This window comes from Prenolepis imparis, unplaced genomic scaffold, assembly GCF_030444845.1.
Source record: "Prenolepis imparis isolate NDT839.2.m4 unplaced genomic scaffold, iyPreImpa1.0 SCAF_5, whole genome shotgun sequence".
Taxonomy (NCBI): domain Eukaryota; kingdom Metazoa; phylum Arthropoda; class Insecta; order Hymenoptera; family Formicidae; genus Prenolepis; species Prenolepis imparis.
The window spans coordinates 13,474,054-13,497,648 of record NW_028141163.1 but is presented as its reverse complement, the minus strand read 5'-3'; the positions used below and the strand labels follow the sequence as shown (position 1 = coordinate 13,497,648).

Genomic DNA, 23,595 nt, shown 5'->3' with positions numbered 1-23,595 from the left:
ACTTTTTTCATAACGAAGAACCCGACGGGGCTACTCAGAATTGATAACGAAGCTGAGAAAAAGCGCGCGATTTTACGCTGCTGACTACGTCAGAATAATATTCCTCTTCGCATTTAGTCGCTTTTATAATATAACGAAGAATTGCGCTTCTAAATGAATCGGCTACGTTTTCACCGCGATGAAATATGTAGACCCCTGTTTTATCTTTAATTACATCTAATTAGTGTAACGAAATATGTTCGTGAGTAAAATGTCCAACAGGTATAATGCTGTTTTAAATAATGGTGGTTTGTTTAATGAACAATTTAAAGTTTCTATTGAATAGAAACTAAAATATTATGCGTTTAAACAGAAAAATTCTCAAGTTTTTATATTTTTTTAATTAAAAAAAATATATATACATATGTATGTATGTGTATAGATATATCGTTTTGACCTGACATCGTTTATATCGCAAGACAGACAAAGCTTAAAATTAATTTGATTGCAAAGAAGAGTAACATGTTCAATAAATTTTATATAAATGACAGAAAATATATATATTTCTATAAAATATATATATTTTTACGTTCTATAAAATTTATTTTCTCAACATATTACCTTTTTACAATCAAGTTAATTTTACACTTTGTTATTTACGCATCTGCGATGTGAAGGACGTCGGGTCAAAATGCTACTGCTCTCGCGTCGAAGCGAATGCATTTTAGATGCAGCGAAAAATATACGACACCGTAAATCGTGCTCGCTCTCTGTCCAATCTCTTTCATCGCCCTGCACAACCGCAGAAATTCCCACAACCTGTTAGCGAGGTAATAAGATGGTAAAACGATAAAGGGATGCACATCGGCGAGCCTCTCGTCGCCGTTAATTAAGAGGCATTAAGAGTTAAGAGACTCCAAGAGACGCCAGTCAACGGGTCTCTAATATCTGGTCGGTCGGCAGCCTAGCCATAAGCGCGCCGATCTTCGTCCACGAGACTGACCCAGATTTCATCCTGCTTTTGCTATTCATAACGTATCACCTTCCTACTCAAAACTGTAATTACAAGCGTATGTGTATACTGCTCAGAAGCTTGCCAAATAGATTCTATCTTTGGTTTAGAAAAGATAATTGCCACAGAAACAAAAAAAAATAATGATCTCGGATAATTTTGAATATATTTGTTAAAATAGAAATAAATATCTCGGAAAAATGCAATGTTATGATTTCTGGCTTTTCTATATTTGGTTAAAATAAAAACGTATAATTACATTTCTCGACAATGTTTATTTTTTTTCGAAGTTTACATTTTAAAATAAAATAAAAGTAAATAAAATATATTGTTATATATGCTTTTCAATTTGATATATTTGTTAAAATTGAAAAATTATTATTGGTAAAAATTATTGTCTTGATTCTAACACAAACAGTTCTTTGAATGCTTGAATTGGTCACGAGATATTTGCATTAGCAATTTGATTTACTGACGCGCGAAGCCAGCATTTAATTCGTACCTTTATCTCCGTTAATACATTGGAAAGCTAGAGGATGAAAACATCATAACAATATCACCGCGGAATGGAAAAGTAAGGTAAGATAGAAGAGAAAAGAAGCAAAGGGAGATTAATCGTCTCGAAAGCGGTGACGCGATTACGAGTAAATTGCATCTATCCTTTCGTTCCGTTTATCCTGTCTCTTTTCTTTTTTTTTAAAAGTCGAGGACAAGAAGGGAAAGAGGCCGCAAACTCGATTGAAGTGGCCATTAAACTGCCGGGAAGTAACGTTCGAACTGGACTTGTTTCGTGAGTTTCCGACAGCCTTTATAAGCGTTTCTGCGCAGATCGAATGGCGAATGGCATTAAAGTTCGGCTGGCGATAGACAGATATTAGAACACAAACTAACAAAAGTGGCGATTGTTTTAATAGGGTGACATCGATATCACCCCATTAAAACATGCACAGCTATTCAAGTTTGAAAATTCGTGGGTTTTGGGCAAAACGAGCCTTGAGATTATAATAGAGAGCTTCTCGTGAAACTTGAGGGCAGTTCATAGATGACAAAACTTTATTCCTCGGTTAATCTCAAGCGCACTTTACTTAAGGAGAATCATAAGTTAAAACTTCGTTACTTTGTTGAGATAATTAATATTGAATGCTGAAAAAAAATTGCAAAAAAGATAGGTGATCAAATATTCGTTGGAGAAAAAGTCAACTTTAGATTAATCGAAGAATCTGATGTGATTATGCGAAGAAAAAAGTTTTCGCGAAGAATCTTACACACACACACAGATGCGCATTTTATGCTTGAATATCTTATAAATTCTTGTAAAATCTAGACAAAAGTGTAATTTAAAAATTTTAAGAAAAGGGCATTTTCAATCTCTATAACAAAAATTTCTCCAAATTCAATTGAAAGTTCACGTCGTGAAAAAGCCAACTGTATATGAATAGATGTTGAATATTTTCACGGGTCTGAGAGAGCGTCTTACGTGCGGAATTAAAGATTAAGGTTGAGCATGTCGACCTCGGGAAGGACGGAGGGGGGAAAAGGGAGTTTACAACCTACAATTCACGTCGTGGTATTTACTGATCGAAAGAAAGACGAAACAGGCTTGTTTATTCTCGAGCTCGGATGGGAATCCCGGGAGACATGTAAATAGGGCGGAAACACACCGGCGCGTCCCAGTTTGTTCGGCGTAATTCGGAAACGATTACAGAAGTCTGAGATAAGGCAAGACATATGAACATTTTCTCGTTTAATTTGTACGATTAGATCCGTCCTGCTGGAAAATTCGTCGGATTAAAATGCTCCTAGTGGTTGCCGCGGAAAGTCTCCAGATATTCCGGTGGCGAAATCGGAAACGTGTATATGCGGAAGGGAGAAAGAAAGAAAAAAGCAAGAAAGCAAGAGAGATGAGTGTAGTATAATTTTCGCGATTGCCCAACCGATACTAATATTGACGTGTGGATTACGTACATATTATATAGAATTTATAGAGCATTCGTACTTGAGTCGGATTTCACGTTTGGTTTGAGCACGAAGTGGAACATTTATACCGAAAGTTTAAGATACAAGAGGCTAGAGAGGGAGAGATTTAATGATATAATACAGTGCTAACAAAATTTCAAAATACTCATTACAAAATTATATTGAGATATTTTATAGTGAAGATACTTTGTAATAGATTTAATTTCACGTTTATCTTGATTTTCATAATATGAATCCAAAAGTATAAATATATTTATTATAATTGATTTTATTTTTCTATTAATACACTGCTGATTTATCAATCATGTTTCATGTGCCTTGACATTTTTTAGCATTATATTTATTGACGGATATTTTAGAGTTAAAGATATCTCACTCTATGCGACATCAGAAATTGATGATACGATCAATCGACGCGAATAATTAATAGAGCCTCCTGGACCATTCCAGTGTTCACGGATTAATGCCGATTCTGTTTGCAAAGCACGGAAACGCGCGAGATAAATCATTTGCATCTCGTCCCGTCTCTCGATCTTCTCTCTCTCTCTCTCTCTCCTCCGTATAATATTTATTAACGATAAAGCAAGGCACGAGGAGGAAACTGGGTTAAAACGGAGTTGAATGTTTTATCGTGATGCCCAATTACTGTAAGAACGTCCCAAGGAAAAATCCAGCTCGCGGGGGAAATTGAATCTTTCGAAATACTTCCCAACATACCGTGCCCGGGCAATTTTTCATCCCGTCGCGGTAATATTTCGTCTCTCCTTTCTCAGATTCGCGTCGCGAGTGAATCGGCGTGTGCTCTTGTACACAGTAACAAATCGTCACCGTAACGACGTCCGTCGCGGCGTCTGTAGTGGAAAATTAAATTTACAGAAGTGCAACTGAAAGTTTTATTCCGTCGACGACGACGGCGACGAAGGAGCGCATTAAACCGCCGGTGGCTTTTGAAAAGACTCGCCGGGAAGAAAGATAGCACGCGGTCCTCGGGGGCGAACAAAAGGAAGAATTGATCGGAACTGCTGGCTGACAAAGTTTAAAGCAAAAGTACTATAAGCGTGATTATCGTAAGGCGAGGGGGAGGAGGGACCGGAAGTGATCAACGTGTCGGTGGTATCGGCCGACAACACACGGCGCGTTCGTACCTTCGTACGCGTTTTCGGCAATGCACAATAGGCGGTCACAAAAGGACGTGGTAGTGAACGGAGAGCCTTCACCACCAGCAGACGTCATAATTTTCCGCGGACGACGCGCGGCCATGCCTCTCCTCTTTCCAGTTAAGTTCTCGATTTGGCCCGCTTTTATTAGACGTTCCGAGCATTACACAATAGCCCGCTAACTCGACATAGGTATATATTTAATCAGCAAACATTTTCTCGTGGATGAACAAATTATACAGAGTGTAATAAAAGAACCAAAGAACGTTAGAAGAGAAAATTAGAAGAGAATCGTTCTTTATTGCGAATTCTGACAGAGAGAAAGAAAAAGAAAGCTCGTTTGTGTAAGGTTCTTATTTTCTAAAGTTAAATATTATGGTACAAACATTTCACATAGTGCCTTTTGTTATCTTGAAACGTTCTATCCTTCGTAAAGTGCGCAAAAACAGACGGTTTAACGTAGAACGTAAAAATCAATGGTGTAGGAGTGAAGCGAATACGCTTCAGGCAAAAGATAACGACGCGCAATCTATGATATGTATCTCTGAAATAATAATATTTTCCAAACTCATGCAAATGAGATGAATAAGAAAAAGCTACCTCGAACATCATCCCCCAATTTTTAATATTTGGAATGTTTTTTATTTCATCAAATACGCAGTTTGCATTTAATCTTACTCAATCGTCACTTTTTTAAATTGCATTAAAAATGCATTTTTTATGTTTATCTTTTGAAATATTCTTTTTTATGAATATATAGAACTATCTTTTATTTTGTATTTTATATAATTTTTTAAAATATATAATTATAATATTTAATAAATATTTTAAAATAATAGTTTATACTCGTCATTAGTAAATATGCATATCGGACAAATATCATTATTTCCACACTCCAGAAAAAGGATTATGTTTTTAAGATAACAGATTGTAATAATCCTAAGGAGAACAAGACATGATAAACGTTTGATATATGTTCACCAACGAATTGCTAAAAAAGTATTTTGTTCTTTTCTTTTGCCTTTTTCTTTTTCGAAAGCGATTTTCGATCCGCCTGATCGTTTGATCGACCTCAGGAATATCGATGGTCGCATCGTTTCAAATAAATTAAACTCATCTAAAGCTCAGAGTACACATATTTTACTTCGTTGAAACTGGGAGTGTTTTTTGCAATAAAAATTTAAAGTTTGTTAATATTAAACGGGCTAGTATAGAAATAATTCTATATTATACATATGCAAATAAAACGATAAAATTATAATAAACAAATTTTATATAAATAAGTAATAAAGAAGTTAAAAAATATATATCGAAATTCCGAAAATATTATGAAAAATTAACATGTCAAAAAATTATTATTATATATTATATTAATTATATATATTAATTATTATATATATTTTTCAGAATATTTTTTTTGCTAAAAGAGCTTAATAACAGTAAGGATCTGTTTAGTCCGAAATAAATTTAATTTAACATTCACCAATATATATTGGTCCGCTGTATCTCCAGATCTTTTTTCCCCCTCTTCTTCTTCCTTTGCTGCTTCTTCAGAATATTCACAAGCACTCGCAAAAATACAAATAATTATAATTGTGCGCGCATTAATTAGCAGTATATGACGATCGCGCGACATTTTGCACAACAAAATGATATTAATCGCACGCAATAGGTGTTTTATTATATTGCGAAGAATATTGCGCGAAAACTAAAATACTCGAAAATCGCACGGCTAAATTTTACACGTGACTCGCCACAACAATGCTACTTTTGTTACTGTCATTAACTGACATTAACTGCCTTTTAGGATAATTTTACTGTCTGCTATAACATAAATGAATAAATATATGAACTAAAATCAAAGATAAATATCTACAGAATGCAATATTTGAAAATATGTTATCGCTTTGCTGACTATTCACATGATTTCGATAATAAATTTGGCGGAACAAGCATTTTAATAAATTACAACGATGTATAAATGCCGAATTTATAATTATATGATTGATGAAAAATTAAAACACGCAGTTAATAACGACGGTATTTATTAATTAATAAATACGTCACAATGATAACAGAATTCAATTCGTTCTGTATTCACGCTTTATTAATGATTGAAAAAATCGAGAATGACATTAGCAATCTCACTTTGAAATGATATTACGAAAATCGAGTTACAGCTAGTTAAGATGCACTGTCGAAAAGTATATAATTAGAATTTAATATTCTACATGCGATTCAGGCATATAAAGATCGCAAAATAAATATATTATTAAATATATAATATGATAATATATAGAGCCTTTACTTTCTCACTCGAGTCTCGAATGACGACGAGGCTATGGAATGTATCGCGCAGACTATGTATACCCCCACCAGCGCGTAAAATATTTCGGCAAGGAATTATTAATAACAAAGTATTCAACCTTGGTGTTGCCTAGCGCGCTATTGTTGACATGCCGCGGCTTAACTTATCATTCACGCACCGACACTCGAGCAGAAAAATAGTGGTGGGAGACGCTCCGTCGACTTTTCGATAATCGAAATTTTAAATACTTATGTATTTTATATAATTTAATACTCCGCATATATATATACATATATTCACACTCTTATAGTAAAGAGACAGTAAGTAATTTAATTTTTCTAAAACATGAGAGCGTATTCGTTAACGATAGAGCGATAGAGTCCCCTTTTTCCCCCGCAGCGAGTGAATTTATAATTATTAATTATTAATTTTGGATCATAATTTTTCTCCTATCGCAATATGATAAAGTCACGTGCTATTAATATCGGAAGCGTTGTACAAACGTCATATCCTATTGATTAGTACGCGAACATAATTAATCGTATTTTCGCGAGTGAGTGACATATGAACGCCTTAAAAAAGCATTGAAGATTTATAATTATTTAAAGTATTTTGATAAGAAATTAATATTTTTTCTAAAAAAGAAAAACTTAAAAAACTTACTACATACTTTTTAATACTTTTATACATCTTATTTTGTGAAAATTTCTCTCTTTCTCTCTCAAAGATGTACTTGTGTATTTTACAGATCACAATGTGTTGTCTTTTAAATTCTTTGATTTCTTTCAATTTTAACATTCATTTATTTTCTTTATAATTTGATCCTTTTTACGTAGCTATTTCTATAAGCTCGCTTAATATAAGCAAATTTTAAATTTTTGTCAGAACGCTCCAAATTTCAGTGACATCATATTTTTCAAATTTTTCTATGTTTCTTTTACCTTTTTATCTTTTTTTTCGCGTTGTCTTTGTTTCTTTATTAATCCCTCTCTGAATGTTTTCGATCTCGGTCTTTCTTTCTGTATTACAAACTAATCCACGATTCTGAGGGGGGTGATAGTAACATGGAAATCGAGCACGGAAGCGAGCCGATTGAAAGGCTCTATCCAAATACCAAAATGCTGTTTTATTCGACTAGAAACTGCACCGTCGCCTGTGTACGAATAAAAAAAAAAGAGGGAATGAAACGTCGAAAGGAGATTGAAATAAATCGGCTTGTAGATCTCGATAACAAATATCATCAAAATGATGCCGAAATTAACGATTTAATAATTTTTATGAATTTTTTTGGCTGTTAAAATTATTATGTGCGTATGTATGCGTAAGAGAGTTTTGTAGAATTATTTTATCAATTTCTTTCATTATTCCATAATACACATATGTCAGCCTTACTGACATTTCCATTGAAGATTATTATTGGCAGATGATATGTTTTTTTTATAATATTTCTGAATGTGACTATTCACTTTTGACGGGAATTTACCTTGTATTTTCCAATTTTGTATCATATATTGATTTTATATCGTTTGTCGCTTTATTGCTATCGACGGGATTGCGAGTTCATAATCTAAATTGGACGTCGTGTCCATCTTGATTCTATATGCAACGTGTTATAGAATTCCGATGCAGTCAGCCAATTATGACGACGATTTTCCGCGTTGCGGCGCAACGGAAGAAATCGCGGACGGAATATCAATTTTAACGAAATACCGATATCTTTTGCTACTTATTGTAAAATATTGTAAGACGATTGATTCCTCGGTCACTGTCAAACTAAACTGGTTTTCGCTCATTCGCTCGCTCGCAGCAAAATTATTCGTACAGAAGAACGAATAAAGGGCGGAGAATTTTATTATACCTAGAACAATGTCACCGTGTACGATCAAAGAGAATCGCAAAAGAGAAAACAGTGGCGGTACATCAGACTAGCTTGCACGTGGAAATACATTTGTCTCCGGTAGCTGTTGTACTGATAAAACGCGAGCCTGTGAAAGTTGAAAATATCTGTTTGAACATTACCTTAGCACAGTGCATTCGCTGTTTCCTGTTTTCAGAGTGAATAGAAGATGTAAACCAAGTGCGTTTGTCTAGGATATTGCTCTTATGAACACGAATAAATCTCCAATTTTTCTTTAGAATATTAGTTTTAACAATACAAAAAAAAGATATTTTCTCTTACGTTACGTTCAACCCTCGATTCGAATTCAACCTTAATGCGATGATGCCATTTGTGTAAAACTTTGCAATTATATGACACGAAGAAAGAAATCAACAAACTTTAAGTAAAAATATTCTCTTAAAGATATATTCATTTTTTATTTATGTTGCTATATTTATATACATTTATATATATTTTCTCATGAAAAAGTATATTAAAGAAATGTTCTAATTTTATTCTTTATTTAAAAAGTTTTATTTTTCGATTTTTGGTCGTCGATAAAAACATGAAAAATTATGTTTAGCCATGAAACTTTCATATTGCGTGCGTATTTAATTGCGATCATTCGGCGATCATTGCATTAGAGGTAGCTGTAAAGTTTCTGCATATCGATAAATACCTGTTTCGGAATGTGATTTCGATTAAATGCAATGGTAAGAAGCGCGACAAAGGGGGATGGAGGCGAGTCGGATTGTTGCGAGGAAACGAAAAAGCAAACGGATCATGAACCGCGCGTGCAGGAAGAGTAGGAAAAAGGGCGGCGATTACACAGGTGGATGAAAATGCAACTCTGACCCGTGTACATGTAGCCAGGAGCTCTGGGTTAGTCACATATTTGCCGACGAACGACTAAAAGCTTTTCACTCGCGGCTCTATTTTCGACCCGTAAATCGTGTTCCGTTACCGCTCTCTCGTACGTACGAAACAGCCGCGGCTCCGCTGCGTGCGAAGCAAAAAGACGCGCTCTCTTTTCTATTTCTCCCCCTTTCTCTCGAAAAAAGCTCTATACAGATTTCAGTATATACGCGACGAGTTACTATGTGTGTATGCGAGCACTCGAGATTCGCGATATTTTCATGAATATCTCGACAGTGACAGGCAAACAATTAAGGTACTTAGGATCGATTACATCGATACCGATTAGCTTTAATTATAGATAATTTTTACCGTAATTCTCGTTTCCGTCTTTTTTTTTTTTTTTTGAAAGAGAAAGGCAGGAAAATGATTGGAACTACGTTTAAAATTAATTGAAGAAATTTGATCTTGAAATTTCCAAGCGCAGATGGACACTTTTAAAGACACGTGTTATAAAAAAGCGTTTCAAAAAGCTTAAATCAAAGGACAATTTAGAGAAGGAAATGTTTTTGAAAGAAGAGATATTATTTATAATAATTCATGAAATTTTTAAATACAAAAGAATCCATCTCTTTCCTGTTTTTTTTTCTATTTTCTTTCGAGGAAAAGCGATATGTCTCTTGTTGGTTGATATTCGTGATGTGAGTAAATATAAACGCACCAGAGAAAGATATAACATGCAATGTAATGTACATATGAATTGTAAGCATAACTTTCAATATTGATGATGAGGAAGGCAAATAGAAAATTGATTTACTCTCACACATATATATTCGAGATTCAATTCGCGCGCGCGTATGCGCATAGATAGATTTATAGAGAAAACCCGAGATATTATCTATTTGCTTGGACATTCGTAAATTAGATCACTGATTAAATTGCTGCAATGGATATAATGGAATTTGCGGTTCCAACATAATCTCGGAATATGATACATCCCTTCGTCTCGTGAAGAGCATTAATTTGTCGAGTGGCATGTAAACGAGAAGAATTGATAGGATTTATCTTGATCCAATTAAAGAAATTACAAAGTATCTGTATACCGGTATTCATGAAATTCCAATACTCCGTAGTTTTTTTTAATTATCCATATATCCCTCGGGAAGATAACGTGCATAGTATATCGAAGTTTTAATAAACTAGCTATTTATCGATAGATATAAAAAAAATATTAAACACACAAACTCTCTCTCTCTCTCTCTCTCTCTAACGTAAATATTTCTCATAACTGGATATACACGTTAATAAATAACATCTTTCAATCAACAAAATATTTACGTTATATAAAAATATGATTTTTTTTTACTTTAACATTATCGCATTACGAAAACTAAGTGCGAAAAGTACGAAAAAATATACTTATACATATATATGCGATAAAAAAATTGAAAACATGTATATTCCGACAGGAATATGTGAAATAAGCCGTAAACATGTGAGCGAATATTGTTATTGCCATGATATAGATAGAGAATACACATAGAGACACATAGAGAATTTTATAAAATATTTCTTAAACACACGCTCTCTCTTTTTCTCTCTTCGAGAAATGTGTTTTATTTAATTAAATTTTTAAAAAATCCATCCGAGATGTGTGCCGTGCGTATCCGAATTATTTCCAATTATATCACTTTAGCGCACTGGCAAACGTACAATTTTGGGATTTTATTTTAGTAATCCTAACGTGAGGAAAATTTTGTGCGCGCTCAGGGGTACTGGATAAGTCGCATATTTGCCGACGTAGGAAGTACTAAAAGCTTTTCACTCTCGGCCTTATTTTCGGTCCGTGAATCGGATTCCGTTACTGCTCTTCAGACTCGAATTAAGGTAGCGTCCGGTGCACTGTCGAGTTAAAGAGCGCTAAAATGTCAAAAAGAAGAATGATTACAATATTTTTATTTCATTTCTCATTTAATATTTATATAATATTGCACTTAGGATATTACGATGAAGCATATGCGATAGGGATAAATCGGCATGAGTTACGAAATAAAATAGTGCGATAGCATAAAGTATAAAATAATATAAAAGCTCGTGGTAACCATTTAAATATTCGCAAAGCCGTCTGTTCTTTAAAACGCTTTTAGATAAATATTCCCGCTTTGAGCAACGCTCGCTTTGAGCAGTAACTGGATCAGAGTCAATTTATGAAAAAAAATAAAAAAATAAAAAATTGGAGAAAAAAGAAATCGTCGCGCGACGCAGAAATATATATATATGTATATATGTATATGTATATATGCATATGTATATTCGTGGTTCGCGCTATTATATTCATAAGCGAAAACGCTCGGAAAAGCACAGCAACAGGGTAGGTCCGGGAAATTAAATCGAGCTCATACGGTGCTCGAGGACGAAGCTACATGGCTCACGTCGGATCGCAAATTATATATCGTGCGTGGAATCGCATTAAAGGACGGCCAATCGCGAGTGAGAGCGCGGTTCTTTTTTTGTCCTCTCCCGTGGATCATTTCCAATCGAGAAATGTAGCCCAGCCTCTCTCTCGTTATTCGGACGAGCGCAAAATCGCGAATAAAAGCCGATCGGACCGGAGTTTCGCGAGCGACGGTTTGCTCGCAGTCGAAATTGAAAAGAACGCGGCGAGCGCAGAAAAAAAAAAAGAGGAAGATTATTGTCGAAGAAGAGAGGAGAGTGAGAGAGAAGGAGAAGGGGGAAAAAACGGCGCGAGCAATTATTCTCGCGAAAAAGACAGGCCGCGTTATTAAATCGTGCAATTTCTCATCTCTCGGCGCATGTCGGCCGCTCGGACAGAAGCCGCGGAGAGAGAGATAGATAAATAGGAAGATAATGCCGTGGAGAAAAGGAAAAAGACGAAAGGGAAATTAACTTTTTCTTTCTCGCCGATTTTTCCAGCCGAGGATTCTCTCGACTCTCGCTACGCATCTTTCATTTCTTCCCGGACTTTTCTATTCCCGTTAATTTCCCTATAAATTCTGTCCCCGTTTAATTAGCGCGCGAGGATAACTCTGCACTCTCAGCTGTCAACCACTGTCCAGTTGTCCGCTAACTAAAGTGTAGGAATAAAACGCAATTTTAGCGAGAATGTTAAAAGTATCTGAATCTGAAGATGCTGAAGTGTTAAAGGTTCACACTGATACTTACGAATTGTTTTGCGAATTATATGTCGCGGTTTTAGCACCATCGTCGAACATGAGGATGCCGAATTGCAACCTCGGTTTTGCATCCCCGGCTCCATTTCCGGTCTCACGTACGTTGTACGCTTAGTGTTACACGAGAAACACGCCACGTGTGCATTCGCGACGTTTCGCGAACCCGCATTAGTCGTTGCCGACTCGAGTGCAACAGCGATAACCGGTGCACTGTCGAAATACGAACGGAGATTCTCGGCGTTCTTCGGGGATGTTTAAGCGAGATAGCAGGATGTATCAGCAGGCACGAACCGCCACCAGTATCGCTATTCATTCTCAAGGCCCTCTAATCTCGCATAATGTACTGGTGATTTAATAGCAGTGCACCTCCCGCGATATCGCATCGCGATAATCACGTTTGCGACTGTCGTACTGGGACGTACCGAGGACAGAACAGGTCCAAAAACGTATATCGTAAACGTGACGAAGGTCCTACTTAGAATCTCGAACGGCGCGAGACCGGGAATTAACGATAAATCTAAATAATGCTGCATCGCGCGCAAAGATACATCTATTGTGAGATTTAATTGTTTATGTAATCTTGCTGCCTGCGATAACGTTTCTACATAAAAATGTATAAAATTGAGAATAATACCAAGTAAATAAGATAACACGATGACTCTTCTCAATCACAAAATTAACGCGTATTCTTTAATATAATAATTTGTACGTAAATATTAGATAAATACACTAGCGGATCCTGACGTCGATAATGGGGGGGGGGGGGGGTTTGCAAAATTATTTTATTTAATATTTTTAGTTATATGATTAGCTTTTATTCCAGGATCAACGACGTCGATAGCTCTTTAATGTTTGTTTTTCTTTATTTATATTTTTTAAACAAATTCAGCAAAACTGTTTTTTTTAATTTGCAAGGGGGCATCTATAAAATATATTATATAGATATAAAGAATTTCTCGCCTAATTATTTTCATGCAACGAAATTATCTCATCATTTCGTCCTATGTCTGACTTAATCTATACTTAACTTCTTGAATGAGTATAATTTACAATGTATCTTATACATACATATTGTATATATTATATAGATATAAAGAATTTTGCCTAATTATTTTCGTGCAACGAAATTATCTCATCATTTCGTCCTATGTCTGACTTAATCTAAACTTAACTCCTTGAATGCGTAATGAGTATAATTTACAATGTATCTTATACATACATATTGTATATATTATATAGATATAAAGAATTTCACCTAATTATTTTCGTGCATCGAAATTATCTCATCGTTTCGTCCTGTGTCTGACTTAATCTAAACTTAACTCCTTGAATGCGTAATGAGTATAATTTACAGTGTATCTTATACATACATATTGTATATATTATATAGATATAAAGAATTTCGCCTAATTATTTTCGTGTAACAAAATTATCTCATCATTTCGTCGTATGTCTGACTTAATCTACACTTAACTCCTTGAATGCGTAATGAGTATAATTTACAGTGTATCTTATACTTTTATATATATGTATATTTTATATATATATTATATATATATATATATATATATATATAAAAGTATAAGATACAGTGTAAATTATACTCATTACGCTTTCAAGGAGTTAAGTTTAGATTAAGTCAGACATAGGACGAAATGATGAGATAATTTCGTTGCACGAAAATAATTAGGCAAAATTCTTTATATCTATATAATATATACAATATGTATATATAAGATACATTGTAAATTATACTCATTACGCATTCAAGGAGTTAAGTGTAGATTAAGTCAGACATAGGACGAAATGATGAGATAATTTCATGCACGAAAATAATTAGGCGAAATTCTTTATATATATATATATATATATATATATATATTATATATAATATACAATATATACAATATGTATGTATAAGATACACTGTAAATTATACTCATTACGCATTCAAGGAGTTAAGTGTAGATTAAGTCAGACATAGGATGAAATGATGATAATTTTGTTGCACGACAATAATTAGGCGAAATTCTTTATATCTTATATATCTATATAATATATACAATATGTATGTATAAGATACACTGTAAATTATACTCATTACACATTCAAGGAGTTAAGTATAGATTAAGTCAGACATAGGACGAAATGATGAGATAATTTTGTTGCACGACAATAATTAGGCGAAATTCTTTGTATCTATATAATATATATTATATAGATATATATATACATATATTATATAGATATAATATATATTATATAGATATATATATATATTATATAGATAAAGAATTTCGGCTAATTATTTTCGTGCAATGAAATTATCTCATCATTTCGTCCTATGTCTGACTTAATTTATACTTAACTCCTTGAATGCGTAATGAGTATAATTTACAGTGTATCTTATACTTATATATATACACTAGCGGATCCTGACGTCGATAGCTCTTTAATGTTTGTTGTTCTTTATTTATATTTTTTAAACAAATTCAGCAAAACTGTTTCTTTTAATTTGCAAGGGGGAGGGGGGTTTAACCCAAAACCCCCCCACAGGATCCGCCAGTGGATAAATATTTCTATTTATATAGATAAAAATTAATTTAATTTAAATAAAAAACTTTCCTCTGCTTTTAATGGCTTGACAATATAAAAATATGATAAATTTGTTACAAAATAATATGATAAATTTATAATAATGGACGTAATATCTTTTATCATTAGAACTTTATTGTACATTATCTAATAGTGTCAATTATCTTAATCTTATCTTTTATTATCGGGATCTTTATTACTCTAATGTCTCGAATTAGTTACGATTTTCCGCGAGCAATTTCTTTGGTCGTTTTTCTCGTAATCCGATCGCGAATTGTCTTACGTATATAAAGCAAACGCCAGATTCACGTTGACAGCCACGGAGTGGAACTAGAGATATTCCGCGGTACTTTCCAAGGACCATCGAGCTGTCCTGTAGCGGAAGCGCTCGCACATCCAAGAAGAGATTTTGAGCAGGAACGAAGTTCTCGTAATTTAGCGAGCTTGTGAATATCGACAGGCACATCTCTCCTCTCTCCTTTCTCTCTCTCTCCCTCTCTCTTTCTTTCTCTCCACAACTTCTCCAGCTTCTACCTCCTCCGCTGGCACTCTCATAAAGTTCGTGGCTGCCGCTTCGCGTCGCAGTTGACACAAATCCGAGCGGACGACAAGCCGGAAAGCTTTTTCGTATGTGTGTCGAATCGAGGTTAGATTCGATGCCTCTGGCTCGCTATTAACGAGATCGGCCGGATACCACCCTCCCGTTCCACTCTTCCACCCCGGCGCGGTTCCCTTTTGTCCTTTTTCGCGCTACCGCGCGCGCATTCCTCTTTTGCGCGTCACGTTCGCCGGATGAATGATAATTTACGCGTGCTCGATTCACCGCCGGCGGGAAAAGCTTTTTCTTTCCACCCCTTCTCTCTCATCCATCCGCCATTCCAGGGGTAGCTCGCTACAGGGGATGGATCAATGTAAAAATTGATAAGCTTCAGGACATTGTCAAAGACTCAAATAATTTTGTTCAGAAACATTTTTCAATATTGCATAATGTTATATATTGTAGAATATATATATAAAACTCTACATAGTTTCTCGAGAGAGAATTATGTTCTCTTGGAAGCAATAATGAATTTTAATATATATTTATAAGCTGCACACAGACAAATTAATTTCCAGATTTTCTATATACCTACTTATATAATATTGTCCTTTTTTATTATCATCGATAATTAATTAAATTTTTAGATACATGAGAACTAAGTTTTTGAAACTTTTAAGCACCTCGTACTTTTATTGCTCGCAAAGGACAGATATTCAGCTTCATCGGATCTCGGGGAAAAAATCACTATCCGTCCCTAGCGCGATATGACCCATACGCGTGTACTGTAATTTCGCAGAAGCGATTCGTTATCATTTTGTCGGCGCTAATACGTGCTAGCGTTCAGCGCGATGTGTTCTGTGAATGCAGTTTTTTTTCTTCCATTCTCAGTAGGGAAAATCGATCGCTAGACGACGATTTTCCGAACATTCGCGCTAAAGGGTATTCGCGCTTTTTTGTGAGATTAAAATTATGGAAACGAATTGCGCACGTGGAGCATCCTTGTCAGTCGCGCACAGAATTTATACCCTCATCTCGAAACGAATATCTGCATAGTGTTTTCGAAAAAGAGTTTATGGTGACAAAATTATTTTTTTTTATTCTGGAATTTTACTTTTTTTAAATCTTCTTCCAAGGGATGTTTGTTGTATGTTGAAATAATTATCACTTTATGTTGATTTATGATAAGGCAATTCAAATTTTTCCTTGCATGGTCTAAAGAGTGGGTTATTTTAATTTTATCCTTTGTGCCAAGCAACATAACGGTACAATCTCGTCTTCCTATATTTTTTAGTCTTTAATGTAAAGTATATAAAGGCATAATATTAAATAACTCGATAATGAAACTTTAAATTAAATTCCTGCTAAGAAAGCGATTATCTGAAAATACTTAGATCAGAAAAGGTCAGATTCTCTATTCTTATTCTGCAGTCGCTAGAATTTTTCAATAATCGTTTCTGACTAACTTACTGACATTTTCCACGTCACCAATATACTGCGGCAAATGCAAGCAATTTGCTCTGTGCTGAGTCGAATGTTCCGATTTCGCCTTTGATGGAGGATCTGTCCGAGGTAACCGTATTGAAGAGCAAAACCTTCGCGCGGGGTTGAAGATTATGAAAACCCGGGGCAAATGATGTGCGAACGCATAAAGAGAGGGATTTTGAACGGACTTGGCGTAGTTTTGTTGCCGCGGCATATCCATAAACTCTACGAAAAGTCGTTGTAACGCGTGCGCACATGTTTCTTCATTGCTTCGGGGCTATGCCTTTCCTAGATTTAACTAGATTTATGTGGCCCCGTTTCCTAGTGTTTCTTTCACCGCGAAAGCTGAAAATATATGGGAGCTCTCGCATACGAGCTGTACAGCATGACGTGGAGTCTCTCTTTGTTCGGTGTATGATTGAATGAAAGCTTTCTGCAGGAGGTTAAATTGACGAAGAATCTCAGAACGGAAAGCACCATCAGTATTTAATGAAAATTTATCATAATCTGGGAATAGTGTTTTTATGAATACATTTTATGAGTTTTCTGCATAATTTCGTAAAAACAATCGCCAAATATAAACAATAGCACGAATATATAAAAAGAATTTCTGAAAGATATAACATTTTTGCATTGTTACAAAAATTAGGATAAATATTAACGTTGGTACGAAAATTAATAAATAAAGCTTTGTATATTTTTTTTATTTGTATTAGAACAACACAAGCGCGCGCTACGCGTGCACCATTCTTTAATTTTATATTTACAAAAATGATATTTAAAAAAAAAAATAATATAGTTTGTTTAAACTCGATTAAAATATTTTTTTTCACAGAAATCAGCTGATTAAAGCGTTTGCTAATTAATTAAAATTTTAATTAAAATTTTAAAATAATAATATGGTAAGAAATTAAAATAGTAATATGTAGTTGAAAATAATATGTTAATTTATAATACCTTATTCTTGATTAATATTTTTTGATAGAAATCAGCTGTTAACTATCAAAAATATAACATATTATTTAAAACATATTATTATTTTAATTTTTATAATATATTATTTATATTACATATTAATTAGCAAATTAACGCTATAATCAGCTGATTTCTGTCAAAAAATATTAATAAAGCGAAAATTTGTTAATTAAATTTTAAAATAATATGTTATAAAGATTAAAATAGTAATGTTTTATTTTATTTTATTTGTTACAGGTGTCGAACGGACGTTGATTCGTGCGATTATAATTTTCGCATCGCTTTTTCTCATTGCAAGTGCAATGCGCGAAATACGCGTGTGTCTCACGTGTCGCGTCGGGAGTGCCGTGTAAAGTTTCGCGTGTCGGGAGTGCCGTGTAAAGTATCGGGCGATCGTAATTATTCGTGTTTTCGCGAGTGTCGTGAGTGCTATCATCAGCTAAGAGAGGAGGAGGAGGCCCGGGGAGGCATCGGGCGACAACGGGACAACTGTGAGGTAAAACCTATTTTTTTCTAAACTACATTGAAATATTCGACCGTTTCCAGACTTTCAAAACACCTGTACACACATATACACCCCCTCCCCCTACACACATATATATACATTATTTGAATATTTTTTTTTCAGATCAATGTGTGCTGTGTACTACAATTCAGCTACTGTACGGACCGGTGAGTGAGAAATTGTTTATTTCGAAAGAGTTAGGAAAATATTATAACATCCCTTTCTTAAAAATGCATGTTAAGTTTATTCTCGCAATATTGTTGCATCTTTTCCGCGATGCTTATTGACTGTCTCGATTCGCATTGTATTAATGTTATATTCGTAGCATCGAGAGGTTGTTGCGAAAGTTAGTAGTTTGACAGTTTGTTCAAAACAAAATAAAATAAAATAAAATAATATGTTTTAAATAATATGTTATTATAATACTTTAAACTCTCTCGATTAATATTTTTGATAGTTATCAGCTGATTTCTGTCAAAAACTATTAATCGCGGATAAGATATTATAATATATTATTTACAACATATTACTATTTTAATATTTTTTACATATTATTATTTTAAAATTTAATTAGCAAATTAACGATTTAATCAGCTGATGTCTGTAAAAAATATTAATAAAGCGTTAATTTGTTAATTAAATTTAAAAATAATAATATGTTAAAAATATTAAATAGTAATAAGATGTAAATAATATGTTATAATACTTTAAATTCGATTAATATTTTTTGACAGAAATCAGCTGATAACTGTCAAAAATATTAATCGGGTTTAAAGTATTATAAAATATTATTTAAAACATATTATTATTTTATTTTATTTTATTTTGAACAAACTGTCAAACTGCTAACCCTTGCGATGACAGCCTCTTGATACTATGAATATAACGCATAACGCTAATCGAAACAGCCAATCAGCATCGCGGAAGAGAGGCAACATTATTTGCGAGAATCGACTTAACATGCCTTTTTTTAGAAAGGGATACAGCACGTGCTTTATTTGCAGCGCTATCTTTTATTATAATCGCGATTTATCATTTAACGAGCACGTACATATGTTTTTATCGTAAATCATTAATTCGAGATCGCGACTTTAGAAATTGTACAAATAAGGAAATTGAGAAAAAGAACTCTTTTCTTTCGTTTTTGTAGACTTTTAGCGAGGAATGTGTAAAGCGAGTTGCTCCATTCTTCTTGCATTGTTACTCCGTATAAAAAAAAGCAAGACTCGTTGTCCCGATTCACTTGGTAGAATAAAAATAGTGCGGATGCGTCAACATGATCCTGATATTTATGTTGAGGTGTTTGCAACGTTTATATGCCCAACTAGTTATTATGGCTTAATCTAATTTGGAAAATAGAGTAATCGCGAGAGTAATCTGTACGAACTATTGGACTACGATAATTGAGATTACAGATATACACACATTTAATTGCGTTGCAATAACAGTGAAATTCTGCAGTTAACGACACGTTATTATAACGCGCGTCGGGATACATGATAAATCGACTCGCAGAGTAATCGCATTTTGCAATGCTTTTCTACGCACACGTTTAAACGCGCGTCATGCGTTGAAAATCAGCTTTAGTGCGCAATTTTTGTTGCAAAGTCTAATAAAACGGACGTTTTTAATCCGGAACATCGAACGTCAAGAGATCAAAATTGTATACAGTGCGTAACAAAATAATTAGCTGTTTCATTACAAAATTATCGCAATATGCGATTAATTTAAAATTTTTAATTGGGTCTTAAATTATTATATATATTTATATATAAGTTCAAATCTCAATTTTACGTAGATCTCATGTTATTATATATTATATACACGCTACAGTGTGATACAACAGTAATTGAGCATAATTAAGAGAGCAAGTGTGCGAGACTTGTGTAACTTATGAATTAACGAAACAAACATAATCATAAAATGCAAGGGTCTCTCGAGACTTATTTTACGTATCCTTGAAACAATCGCGCAGGTAAAAAGGAATCTCCGTTTATACTATCGGCGTACGTGGAGAACGTACGAAACAAGTGGTTCACTTACGACCACGAGTAAATTAATTTCCGCAATTCCGAGCGTTTGTCCTTTTTCGAAACTTCGCTGCTCAGACATTTCGTCCGCGCTTTCGCCGTTTCGAATGAACCGCCGCTTTCCTCTCCACTTCAGGAAATTTGCTCGTATTTTATGAGATGCTCGAGTTGGAAGTCACGTATTCGCGTAGTCGCATCGTATCGACGTCCCGTGGAGCGGTATTAAAAAAGAAGAAAAAAGGAAAAAAAGGAACAAGGAAGAAAGAAAGAAAAAGAGAAACAAGCCCGGGCATTAACGACCCCTTCCTTCGTGGAGGCCGCATTTCAGCCGTGCACGTTTACACCGTACCTCTTATTAATTTCCACGATGCGCATAATCCAGCCCGGAATTTCCTGCCTCATTCTTTATTCCTTTCTCTCTTTCTTTCTCCCTCGTCTTTTTTCTCGCTCGCTCTGTCTTATCTCTACATTTTGTTCAGTCGCGAGATTTGATTCAACCTACAGACCTCTTTAATTAATATATTAGAGACTTGGCAAAATTAGCAAAAGATATAAATATAAAAGTAGGTCTAACAATAAGAGTGCCATGACAATGATTTTAAGATTAATTGTCTCTTCTATCTCTATATGCGCGTTTTTTTTTAACCATTAATCTCGTTTGCTATTTTTTTGGCACTTAATTGCGCTTTTTTTTAAGTTTTCCATCATCGAAAATAATCTTTTTATTTGATCTTTCATTGAACTAATCCGTTTTGTAGTTAAATAAATTTCTATTACCTAATAGAGTTTTCTGAATAATCTACTTGTCGTTTATACTATGCGTTCGCATATGCACAGAGCAGCATATATAAACGAGAAGAGATCAGAATGATTGACGGACTGTCGCGTTGATTACAGAAATCTGACGCGTTCGTAGGAATAAAGCTTACGCGAATAACGTTCCTGCAGTATCAGGTTATTTGACAGCCCCCAAAGGTTCGGTGGTGGGTCCCTTTCAGTCGTTCGGCGATCGTTATTAACTTTCTAGATATCTATCTACGATGAAATGCCGATACATCCGCGCTGCGAATTTTTTTGCCGCCACATATAAGAGAGATATTAAACTACCCTATCATCGATTTTCTACTTTTCTATTTTGTGCCGATTGAAACGCGCAGAAAATAGAGACGCAAATGCAGTCTGAAAACTGTGTATACATATGTATATGTATTGCAATCCCCCGATCGCGATGAGAATAATAAAATAATAATTGCCGGTTTTATATAAACATATCGTGCTACATACGCTGGTACTCTATTAGGAGAATAAGTAAATATATCAAGTTCATGATTGTCTATACTAATTGCTGCATATCGATGCTTCCAATTTATTTCGCGGATTACTTGATTACATGGAAGCAATGAAGTATTTATAGTATATACATATAACGAATTAATATATATATATCAATTTTTGCTTTTCTTTTGTCAGAAGAATTGTTACAATTACTTTAGTTAATTTGATTTAATTAATTTGATTAAATTTAACAAAAATAATCTCAACTTTCGTCCGTTCAAAATTGCTTTTCCTTTCTGTAAATACCTCTCTTTGTGTGTGTACGTGGTTCTATTTTTGAAAGAATTTTAACTAATCACATCCTGAAATATACTTTGTTTATACTAGGTTTTTAATAGCAATATTTTTTAAAATTTGAATATCAGTTTTTCTTGATATTATATTAGCTAATTATATATTTTATCTTTTCATCATATATTTTTGCATTATATATGCATATACATATGTATGTGTGTGTGTATATGCATGCTCTTATATTCTAACTATGTTTCCTTATTGTTAGTATTTTTAGCGAATTTAGTTATTTTTTAGTTAATAATTTTTTTATCATGTGCCGTATCTTATTGTTTCCGTCTTTTCGTTAAAAAGAATTTTTTTCCATCAAATGCGAAAATGTTTCCCTCCCCTTCCCCTTCTCTCTCACTCTTTCCCTCCATCGACGACCGCGTGACGGCATCTCGCTTGCGCCGACTGCGCGTGCTGTTGACCGGTCGTCATGGCAACCTAGCGACGAGTCTACAGAGACCCAAGGTGGATGGACTGCGGGTTGGCGCGCCTGAACAGACAGAGGAGAAGTCAGTGCACGCGCGGACGCGGAACCGGACGTGTACGTTCGTCGTACGTTTGACACACGCACGTTTCCTCTCTCTATCTCTTTCTATTTCTGTCTCGGTTTCTCTCCCGCCGTTCTCTCTCTTAATTTTTTTCCCTCTCGCTCTCCCCGATTGCGTCGCGAAATTACCCCGCATTCGGACGTACGTGTTCATGGTGTTTGTGGTCTTGCAACCAGCCGATCTCCAGACTCCCGGAGAGGAGGCCGTAGTCAGCCGCTGACAGTGACACTATGGAGTGATTCCATCGATATCGTAGCAGGTGAGATTATGATAAAAAAGAGGGACTGATGTGCGGTATGAACAAACGTTTTGGCCAACATCCGTCGAGCCGAAATTCGGGATTTTCACTTTAAAAATATTCATACGTTTGTTTCTGTTTGATTGATCGATGACGTGCGAGCCTTCATTGGCATGCGAATACATAATGGCGTTAATAAATATAATATAACATATAATAGACATAATATAACATAATATAACATGATTCTACGTATCTTGATTTTGATGAAATAGTTTTTTGCGGATGATGGTGAATTCGGAGCTAATGATTTCAGCCTCCTCTTCTCCCCCTAGGAAAAAATACATTTTTCTAATTCAAGTTTTAAAAACGGAGTAATTGTTAAAATTGAAGTACAATGACAGAGAGACAGATCGTCACAATTGACAGTCGAAATTGCACGTTATCTAAGTATTCGAATAGGTTTACACGCACTGTTTTTTATAAATAAATGTAAACGTTAAAACAATTATATAATTTTTAATATTAAAATAATTTGAACATATGACAGTATACTCTATGTAGTATAATGTCTGTTCTGTTAAGGAAATTAAAAAAAAATTTGTAATAGAAATATTATTCCGAAAATAAGAAAAAGTGGATGCATATTATAAAAATCTACTTTTTTAGATAATTTATATAAAATTCAAGAAGTTATTTTATA

At 34.4% G+C, this 23,595-nt stretch overlaps 1 protein-coding gene across 4 annotated transcripts in view; it reads left to right on the top strand.

Moving 5' to 3' along the window:
- The first annotated feature begins 18,308 nt into the window (after positions 1-18,308).
- Rho-6 (serine protease rhomboid 6) overlaps positions 18,309-23,595 on the top strand; it is a 122,278-nt gene continuing 116,991 nt past the window's right edge. For 2 of the 4 annotated variants that reach the window (XM_083039495.1, XM_083039494.1), the window contains exons 1-2: positions 18,309-18,447; positions 18,580-18,623. In XM_083039495.1, the coding sequence (XP_082895621.1) occupies positions 18,584-18,623 (40 nt within the window). In that variant the 5' untranslated portion in view covers positions 18,309-18,447; positions 18,580-18,583. Of the gene's footprint in view, positions 18,448-18,579; positions 18,624-22,597; positions 22,914-23,595 lie in introns of those variants that run through there. The other 2 variants (XM_083039498.1, XM_083039499.1) reach the window with 1 other exon arrangement.